This window comes from Enhydra lutris, unplaced genomic scaffold, assembly GCF_002288905.1.
Source record: "Enhydra lutris kenyoni isolate GAN:26980312 unplaced genomic scaffold, ASM228890v2 scaffoldscaffold31, whole genome shotgun sequence".
Lineage (NCBI taxonomy): Eukaryota > Metazoa > Chordata > Mammalia > Carnivora > Mustelidae > Enhydra > Enhydra lutris.
The window spans coordinates 3198184-3207588 of record NW_019154115.1 but is presented as its reverse complement, the minus strand read 5'-3'; the positions used below and the strand labels follow the sequence as shown (position 1 = coordinate 3207588).

The 9405-nt window shown below is 57.1% G+C and overlaps 1 protein-coding gene across 2 annotated transcripts; it reads left to right on the top strand.

The window, feature by feature from the left end:
* The first annotated feature begins 3452 nt into the window (after positions 1–3452).
* On the top strand, positions 3453–6378 carry LOC111153282 (immunoglobulin superfamily containing leucine rich repeat). 2 transcript variants are annotated; one of them, XM_022512210.1, is made up of 2 exons: positions 3453–3561; positions 4364–6378. In XM_022512210.1, exon 2 carries the CDS (start codon positions 4372–4374, stop codon positions 5656–5658), a length of 1287 nt encoding a protein of 428 aa, XP_022367918.1. In that variant the 5' UTR covers positions 3453–3561; positions 4364–4371; the 3' UTR covers positions 5659–6378. The 2 variants fall into 2 exon arrangements, with proteins under 2 accessions (XP_022367918.1, XP_022367917.1); XM_022512209.1 differs by lacking the exon at positions 3453–3561 and having other exon boundaries at positions 4234–6378.
* The last annotated feature ends 3027 nt before the right edge of the window (positions 6379–9405 follow it).

Below are 9405 nucleotides of genomic sequence, written 5' to 3'. Positions count from 1 at the left end.
ACGTCTGCCTTCAGTGGGCTTCCTCTCTAGCGGAAGGATCTCCCATTAAACATGGAAGAATAGATTTCTTTCAAGGGAATTAACTGAGGAAAGCGCTAACAGGAAAGACAGAGTCCCAAACATGCCAGCCAGCAAGGGAACAGGCCATGCAGACAGAAGCAAGCCTAAAGAGATAATCGGGAGAGCTATTACTATCTTCACAGAAATCAAATATAGTATCCCTGAAGCAAGAGCGGGGTACAGCATGTTTTAAAGAGAACTTTCAGCAAATAAAAAAGAATCCTTGAAATTTAGCATGTATGCACCACTCTATGAGAAGCGTAGAATGGTAACAGAGAGCAGACCTCCTCGAAACAGGCACTGGAAGGCACAGAGATGCGACAAAGGAGGGGAAGGACCAGGAAGTGAGGGGTCCCTCCGGAAAGCACCACATCGGGTTAACTGGGGCTCCAAGAAAGAGAACAGAGAAAATGGAGGTCAGGAAATAGTAAAAGAGTCCATCAAAAACTTGCCCAGAGCTGGAGAACATGAATTTCCAATTCGAAAGGGCAGGCCCTCAGCAAGGCACAGCACCATGGATTATCAGCACAAGGGGACAGAGCAGGTCCTACAGGCTTCCAGAAGGACACGTCCCAGCTGGCGGGCACAGGATCGATGCCCCACCGGCCAGGGAGCCCCCCCAAACCAGCCCTGGAAGCAACAGCAAAGCAACGGCTTCAAAGGGAGGGCCCCCCATTAACGTTGTGGGGACGAGATCTCCCTCTAGAGTTCTATACCCAGCCCGACTGTCACAGGGAGGGGCGGCACCAGAGTCTTCAGACAGGCGGGTCTCTGGACACCCCTCCACGAACCTTCTCTGGAAGGTGTTGGAGGGCTGGTTCTGCCAAAGGAAAAGTGGAAACTAAGAAGGGGAAGATGTGGGATCCAGGAAGCAAGAGGTCCCAGCCCCAAGAGCTGAGTAACGGACCCCTGAGCATGGAGGTGGGCCATCCCCTATGCCCGCAGCCCGGCCGCCGTCCAAATAAACCGGATGGGAGCAGGTGCGAAGGCTCAGGGAGAGATTCTCCAAGATAAGACTGACACAGTACTTCATGTGTTTACTTAGATTGAGAGGACATTTACCCAACTCAGGGAGTGGGGAACTGAATTGATGATAAGCATAAAACACAAAAAACCAAGCCCCCTCTCCCACACCCAGATAAAGACAATTAACTCCAGAGAAAATAAGAGTTGTCAAAAAAGACAGTAAGAGCTCTGCAGAAAAAACAAAGAGGTCCATGAGGACAATTAATGGAGGAACCTTCTCTAGCTTTAGTGGTCTCAGAAGGGGCTGCTCCAATGAAATGATGTTTAATGGAAGCCTGAAATGCTAGAAGGTTCCAACCATAGCAGGAGGGTCTAAGGGTGAGGGTGGGAAAGATCTTCACACTCTAGGCCAGGTGGAGACCATGAGCTCCCTGGAGCATCTCAGAGGTGGCACTGCCCTTGTGGGAGTGAGGTGGTGCAGGGGCTCTACAGAAGCACAATGAAGTCCCTTCCACCAGGAAGCCCTCTGTGACTGACACTGAGGGCGCTGTTTCTCCCCTCTGGTGTACTGAACTCTGGATGTGTGTGCGTCCAGCCTCTCTAGTGGACCCACCACATTCAGGATTTTCCCCCAGATTCTCCAGCGCAATAATGACAGTGCCAGACAAGGCTTTCCTGCAATGGGACAGAACTCAGACTTTGAGAACATTCTCTGAGTTGGGTATCAGATTGGGGTGTTTTGCAGGGGGCACACTGTGCTCACCAGGACTTCTGCAGCCTCGCTTGTTGACAGGGGAAACGGGGTGTGATGAGCTGTAATGAGGGCTCCCCAGGGATGTTTTCAGCCAAAGACGGTACCGTTTGTCTTGGCCCAGCCAGGAGGGTAAGTTGAGTCCTGAGCAGAATTCAGCCAGGTACATAGACAGGAGGAGAAAGAAGGTTGCAGGAGAGGGACTGAGGGATTATGAATAGGCTTATGGTGTGGAGGGCAAAATTTTCCAGTCTATGAAGTGCTTTTGGGGGGGTCTCCCATCTTTTGGTTTCTCCTTGTTTTGGCTCTCTTATTTTGGGCCTCTTTCTCCTCCCCATCCCCACTCCTCTGAGCCCTCCTGTGTGGGAAGAAAGGTCAGATACCCTCATCCTGGAAGCATATGTCCCTTCCACACAGTTAGCATGGGGACAGTGGAGCCCAGAGGGAAGTGTCTTACCCGCCCCCCCAACCCAGACATGCAGCACCAGTGCTGGGATTTCAAGCACTGTGGGAGGACACAGAGAATATTCTGGAAGGAATGGGGCCCTCAACCTCATCCCCTGCCTGTCGGGTGGGCAGTCCTGGGTAATGGAACTATCTTTGTGAGCCTGGGTATTTCAGAATCCCAGCCAGGGGAACTGAAGCCCGACCCGGTTCCTGTCCTGAGCTTTCTGCTATGGGGTTCAGAGCCTTGTTCCCCCCTCTGCCTGCTTCCCTGACCCCACCCCACCTGGCACGGCAGGGAGCCAAGTCTGGCGCCTGGGAGCCTTGGGACCTCTCTGGACATGTGTTTAGAGCAGCCTGGCCTCAGAGCCAGCAGGCAGGCCTGACACAGACGAAGAAGATGTGTTTTCTTACAAAAACAAGACAAACATCTTGGCTTCTTTCTGAGGAGTTGGAGCCTGGCGGGCTTTTCACACACTTTAGCCTTGTCAGCTTTTCACTGGAATACACCATCACCCACACAGACACATGGACACAAAGACACACACCTCTACACAGAGACACACCTCCTCCCCAAATACACACATAGTTTCATACCCGGACAAATGCGGAGATAACGCACAAAGACACAGTCTCACGCCTACACAAACATAACTCAAACTTTCACAAACACAGAAATTCACACACACGGTCTCACACCTACATCCACACAAACACACAAACTTACGCACACGCAGAAAAGTCACACACATGTGCATACATGAGCACTCACATGGCCCCAGCTTGGAGAAAATTCCCCCTCCCTTTTTCTTTTGTTTGAAGTGCTATCAAAAGTTTCCCACCTTCCATGAGATCCGATTCTTAGCCTTCGCTCCATAAAAATCCTTCCAGCCCCATCTTCCGTTGGGTCCTATCCAGCTAGTGCTGTGTCTTTAAGGAAGTTGAAGCTGCTAAAAGTGAGTGAGAGAGAGAGGGAAAAAAAAAAAAGGAAAAAAATTGGCATCTTTTCCCCCTCAAGTTTCTGGTGTCACTTATGAAACACGGGTCCTTGTTGCAGAGAAGTAGTTGTTTTGCTAAAAGGAGGGAGTGTCCAGGCTGCCTGGGCTCCCTTCCTACAGCGTCCTCTCAGCAAGGCCCCAGGCATCCTGTCCGGGGAACAGCGGGCACGGGAGAGCAGCTTCAAAGTGGGGCAGGAACCAGGCTGCCCCTTCCTCCAGCCTCCTCGTCCTCCCTTGGGCAACCTTGGCCCTGCAGCCTGCCCTGGGCTGACTCTGTCTTTTGTTGCTCTCTGGTTCCATCTTAGAAGAGGATCCACTTGGCTAAGAAAGAGTAGTTTGAAGGTAAGCCAGCGGTAAAGTGGGGGGAGGCCTGCTGGGCACAGGGGCTGGACTGCCTGGTACTTTCCTGTCTGTTCAGGGTGCTTGGGACAATCCCTTGTTTGGATCTGTGCGCAGGCATCTGCCCGCCAGCAACCGCAGCCCCGGAAATCCCAGCAGCATTTGGGCTGAGCCACTGGCCTCGCCCAAGCCAGCTGAGAGGTCCGGGCGGCGGTAGTTTATTTAGGCAGCTGCCTGGCTCAGTTTGAACAGAACAGGCCACAAATGTGATCCTGTAGAAAGAGTTCAGAATCCGCTGTGGTCAGAGCCTGTAGGAGCAGCAGGGGGGCGGTTGGGGTGGATGCGTGGTGTGCACTGCACAAGGGGCCTTGTCTGGGCTGGGGCAAAGCATACCTATGGGGGGCTCCGATGGGAGGGACTGTGGCCAGGATGTGGGAGGGCAGGAGGGAGGTTCTGCGGAGTGCTGGGGGAGGGGGTGGCTGAAAACGGATTTCAAGTCATAAAGTCAGCTTGGAGCTGGCCGAGGCAGGGAGAGCTCTCTGCTTGGAGGAGGAGCTGAGGTCCTCTTCTGTCCCGTCTTCGCCTCTTCTGGCTGCATGAGCTCGGGCAAGTCCTGGCCCTTCTTTGGGCCTCAGTTTCCCTTTCTGTAGAATGGGCTGTGGGCTAGGTGGTGCTGGGTCTTAGTTGGATTCTGTGGGGCAGGACCTTCTGATGGGTAAGAGCCCTGTCTGGCTGAGGTCCTAAGAGGGACGAGTGCCTTGCGTGGGTCCTCAGGGTCACTTTGGCGGCATGCCCTTCTCTGCAGGAGGTAGGATGCGGGAGCTACATCTGCTGTGCTGGGCGGTCCTCCTGGGCCTGGCACATGCCTGTCCTGAGCCCTGCGACTGCGGGGAGAAGTACGGCTTCCAGATCGCCGACTGCGCCTACCGTGACCTGGAGGCCGTGCCACCGGGCTTCCTGGCCAACGTGACCACACTGAGCCTGTCCGCCAACCGGCTGCCGAGCTTGCCAGAGGGGGCCTTCCGGGAGGTGCCCCTGCTGCAGTCGCTGTGGCTGGCGCACAATGAGATCCGGGCGGTGGCGGCCGGTGCTCTGGCCCCTCTGGGCCACCTCAAGAGCCTGGACCTCAGCCACAACCTCATCTCCGACTTTGCCTGGAGCGACCTACACAACCTCAGCGCCCTCCAGTTGCTCAAGATGGACAGCAACGAGCTGACCTTCATCCCCCGGGACGCCTTCCGCAGTCTCCGCGTCCTGCGCTCACTGCAGCTCAACCACAACCGCCTGCACACGCTGGCCGAGGGCACCTTCGCCCCACTCACCGCGCTGTCCCACCTGCAGATCAATGACAACCCGTTCGACTGCACCTGTAGCATCATGTGGTTCAAGACGTGGGCCCTGAGCACAGCCGTGTCCATCCCGGAGCAGGACAACATCACGTGCATGTCGCCCCGCGTGCTCAAGGGCACCCCGCTGAGCCGCCTGCTGCCACTGCCCTGCTCCGCACCTTCCGTGCAGCTCACCTACCAGCCCAGCCAGGACGGCGCCGAGCTGCGGCCGGGCTTTGTGCTGGCCCTCCACTGCGATGTGGACGGCCAGCCGGCACCCCAGCTTCACTGGCACATCCAGACGCCTGGCGGCACCGTGGAGATCACCAGCCCCAACGTGGCCGCCGATGGGCGTTCCCCGCCCAGCGCCCCGGTGCCCGGCAGCCGGCCGCGTTTCCAGGCCTTCGCCAACGGCAGCCTGCTCATCCCCGACTTTGGCAAGCTGGAGGAGGGCACCTACAGCTGCCTGGCCACCAATGAGCTGGGCAGTGCAGAGAGCTCTGTGAACGTGGCGCTGGCCACGCCTGGCGAGGGCGGCGAGGACACGCTGGGGCGCAGGTTCCATGGCAAAGCGGCCGAGGGGAAGGGGTGCTACACAGTGGACAATGAGGTGCAGCCCTCAGGTCCGGAGGACAACGTGGTCATCATCTACCTCAGCCGCGCTGGGGGGCCCGAAGCTGCAGCAGCAGGGGAAGGGGTCTCTGGGCAGCAGTCCCCCGGCCTGCTCCTGCTGGGCCAGAGCCTCCTCCTGGCCTTCCTCACCTCCTTCTAGCCTTCCCCCATGCCCCCTCCCTGGGCAGGGCTGGAGCTCCGCCAGGGCTTCCCTGACTCCGCCCCCCACGCCTCCGCAGATGTCCCCTGGAAGTGGCACAGGGGGCCTGAGGGGGGCAACTCCCAAGGCCTGCATGGGGGACTCCACATCTTCCTACCTCCCGTCTCATCTCTTCTGGAACACTCGCCACCCCAACTTCTAAACTCGCTGGAAGCTAGTGACTAGAACAGAATCCGATTCCGTACTCACCAACTTTGGTGCTAAATGCTGCTAACCACACTGCTCATGCTCCCCTAGCAGGGTGATGCCTTAACCACCCGAGGAAGCCTCAACAATGGCATTCCAGGCACTGGGACCAAAGAGCTGGCAAAGGCCGGGGCACGCTGTTGGGGCTGGGAGCTCGGCAGGGAGGTACCCTGAAGCAGACAGGGCACAGGAGAAAGGAATAAGGTCTTGGGGCAGTGGCTGGCATGGCTCTGGGCTCTTGGTGTCCCTCTTGAGCTCTTGCTGCCTTTTGGCATTCTCTTATGATTTGGGGGCTCAGGAATCTGTGCTCTCATCTCAGAGAGGGCTAGAGGATCCAGGATGGCCTTCCTCTTTTCCCGCCCTGTACCCCTCCACCCCAGACTCCCGTCCTGCCTTTCTGTCCAAGTATGCGTCTGTAGCCTGTCCCTCCAGAGAGGCTAGCCATCCCAGGGGGTGACTGAGAAATAAACAGCATTTCTGATGCTCTCTTGTGTCTGCCTGGCGTTTTGTCTGAATCTAGGACCCCTCCCTACCACCCCGTTGGGAAGAGGATAGGGAGCTGGAGAGTCAGGATGCCCAGGCTGCTGGTCCACCAGTGACGGGGCCCATGAGACGCACATAGACTGGATAGCAGGCAACACAAGAGGGGTGGGCCCATGGGCCAGGGGCTGGGCTGAATGGCAGTGGTACCCTCTCTTCAGGACAAATGGGGGTGTGGGCCTGATAACCATTACAGAAGCTTCCCTAGGGTCCTGGTGGCCCTGAGCCGTGCTTCCTGCCAGCAGTGGGAAAGGGAACAGGGAATGGGAATACCCGTACTGTGGACCCTCTTCCAGGTCCTGCTCCTGGAAGAGATGGTAGGAAATGGAGAGGAAATGGGGGGGGGGGGCTGATAAGGCAAGATGGAGAGGGAAGAGAGAGGAGGAGATGGGGGCACAGGGCAAGGGAGAGAGAAAGACACAGAGACAGAGAATAAGAGAGCGTCTTCCAGGGGGAAGCCGGAGGAGATGAACAAAGCTTTCCAGGAAGAAGAAATGGTATTCCTGGAGGAAAGTCTGCCCTTGGGTCTTCCCCACATAGCAGGTGGACCAGTGGGGGGGTTGGGGGGGTGAGGTCTTGGCAGCAACCTGCGGGTCTCTTAGTGTGGGGAGCAAGTACATGGAGTCAGAACCTGGAGACTGATCCCTGTATCTGTGCCCAGCCAGAGATTTGTCTCCGTCCCCACCCCTTTCCAGACTGAAGGGTGCCACCCACAGGGACAAGAACCGCCCCCTCCCACCCCCATCCACAGGATAGGTTCTGTGGCCTCCCATGCTCTGTGCTCAGGACTGTTGAGCCCACCAAAATGGAGGCAGGGAGGCCAAGGAGACTGGGGTTGCAGCTGTGAGCCTTGGAGGATGGCCAGCTCCCCTTCCCCCTCCTCCTTGTCCCCAGGCGCACCTCCCCCAACCCCCTCAGCAGCTCCAGACTCTGGCTGAGCTGATGTCACCAGCAGCACATGTCAAGGTTATCTGCGCATCTGGTGGAAAGAGCAGGATGGAGCCAAGTCCCCTGTGCTGGGCTGCCTTGGGCAAATCACTGTCCATCTCTGGACTTTGGTTTCCTCAGAAAACAAGGGATGGGTAGGATGCTTAAGGATCCCATCGACTCTGATTATCTAAGGCTGGATATCCAAACTCAGCTTGGACCCCTGACTTCTCTGGCTCCATTCAGAGCAGAGCGGGCTTGTCTTCTGGAAGTGGGACCTGAGTCAGAGGCAGCTGGGGAACAGCTGTGCTCTGAATGAACTAGCAACTCCCCTGCTTGAAAGTCATCCATGGCTCCCCCGGCCCTCAGGGTGAAGCCCAAGTTCCCCAGCGAGCCATGCATCACCCCTCTGCATGATTCTTCCGTGCCTCTCTTGGACCTGTTAACTAATTGTTCCTTCAATCGTCTGTGATGTGTTACCCTCCACACCTTTATGTATGTCATTCCTTTGGTCTGGACACCCTTCCCCTCTTTTTCACTTGGCTAATTCAGCTCAAGCGCCACCTCCTCCAGAAAGCCTTCCCGGATGCTGTACCCTCTACCTCCCAGTGTGGATGAGGTCCCCTCCTCTGGCTCACATAGCCCTGTGTGTCCAGGGTCACGGCCTTATCGTACTCTACTTTGTCTGCTTCCTTGTTAAGGGCAGAGACCCGGTCTGCCTTCTCATCCCTGTGACCCTGCCAGTCACCAACATGGGGCCAGGAAGATATTTTTCAATGGACTGCAGTAGGATCAGAGCCTGCCCTCTTTGCCATCCTCGTGGGCAGCCTCAAAGGTGGGTGTGAGCTCCCGGGCCCCACCCCTCGCTTTATGTGTGTCTGAGGCTGGAGTGGTGACGCAGGAGGAGGGGCGAGGAGAAAGGCTGGTCTCCACTAATTGTGTAGACATCAAGGCCCCATGGACCCAGATCTGTGGGGTGGCCACGTTTTCCCCACCTGCTCCCAGGCCCACAGTGGAGCCCACACCTTCAGTCATGCATCCCCCACCCCCGTGAGTCCCCAGCAAGGGAAGGGACCACCTCCCACAGCTGTCCTTCCCCACTACATGATTGGTCTATTCCCTTTAGGACAGCTCTGCCCTGTGCCTCCCTACTGCCTCCACACCTTTATTCAGAATGCTCCCCATTTTCCTGAAAGTTCTCCTCCTCAACTCCTCCCCATTCTTGACAACCCAGAAAAAGTTCTCCCTCCAAAGCCAAAGTCCACATATCTCAGGGGTGACGCCATAGGGTCCCCAGTCCCTCTATCTCCCAAAGGGATTCGGCTATTGGTTCCCTTCTGCCCCGCACCGTGTGGCCAGCCCCCCATGGGACCAGAATACCCCACCCCCCCAAGCCCCATGAATGCAGTGATTTACCAGTAGTTGGGGCAGTTTCCCCCCACGTACCCCACCCCCCGAGGAGGACTGTTTCTCAGGGACAAGTTTATTACAAAGAGCACACTAACCTCTTTCATAATATCTAAAGGCACAGCAATAGCAAAAATACCAGGCTCTCAAGTGTGGCCAGCTCCGTGTGGGGCCTGGCTGGAGCCATGACGTTGCTGCCCGGCAGGAGCCCATGGCCTCCTCCTGGGCTGCCTGGCAGGAGGGACGAGCCCCCCCCACCCCCAGAGGAGAGGGGGAAGGTGGAGGAGAGAGGAGGCTCTGTGTCTAGTTCCGTGGTGGTGACTCCAAGGCTGAGGTGAGGCTGAGCCAGATCATGAGGCTGGACTGGCCTGACTCACCAATCCCAGTGAGGAGACGGTTCCGTGAGCAGAGGTCAGTGGCAGAGCCAGCACGGAGAGGGGACGGGAGGTGGCCGCCCCAGTTCTACTGATGCCCTAGACAAAGGGCCTAAACCTCAGATTACTTCCTCCAGAGCCCTCGCCTGCTTCCCAAGACCAAGGGGCCCTACTAGAGTCCTCTTGAGGGTTAGGTCGGAACTCCTGCTGGGGACAGACCTGCACCCGACCACAGCGCCCCCTGGCGTCTGGG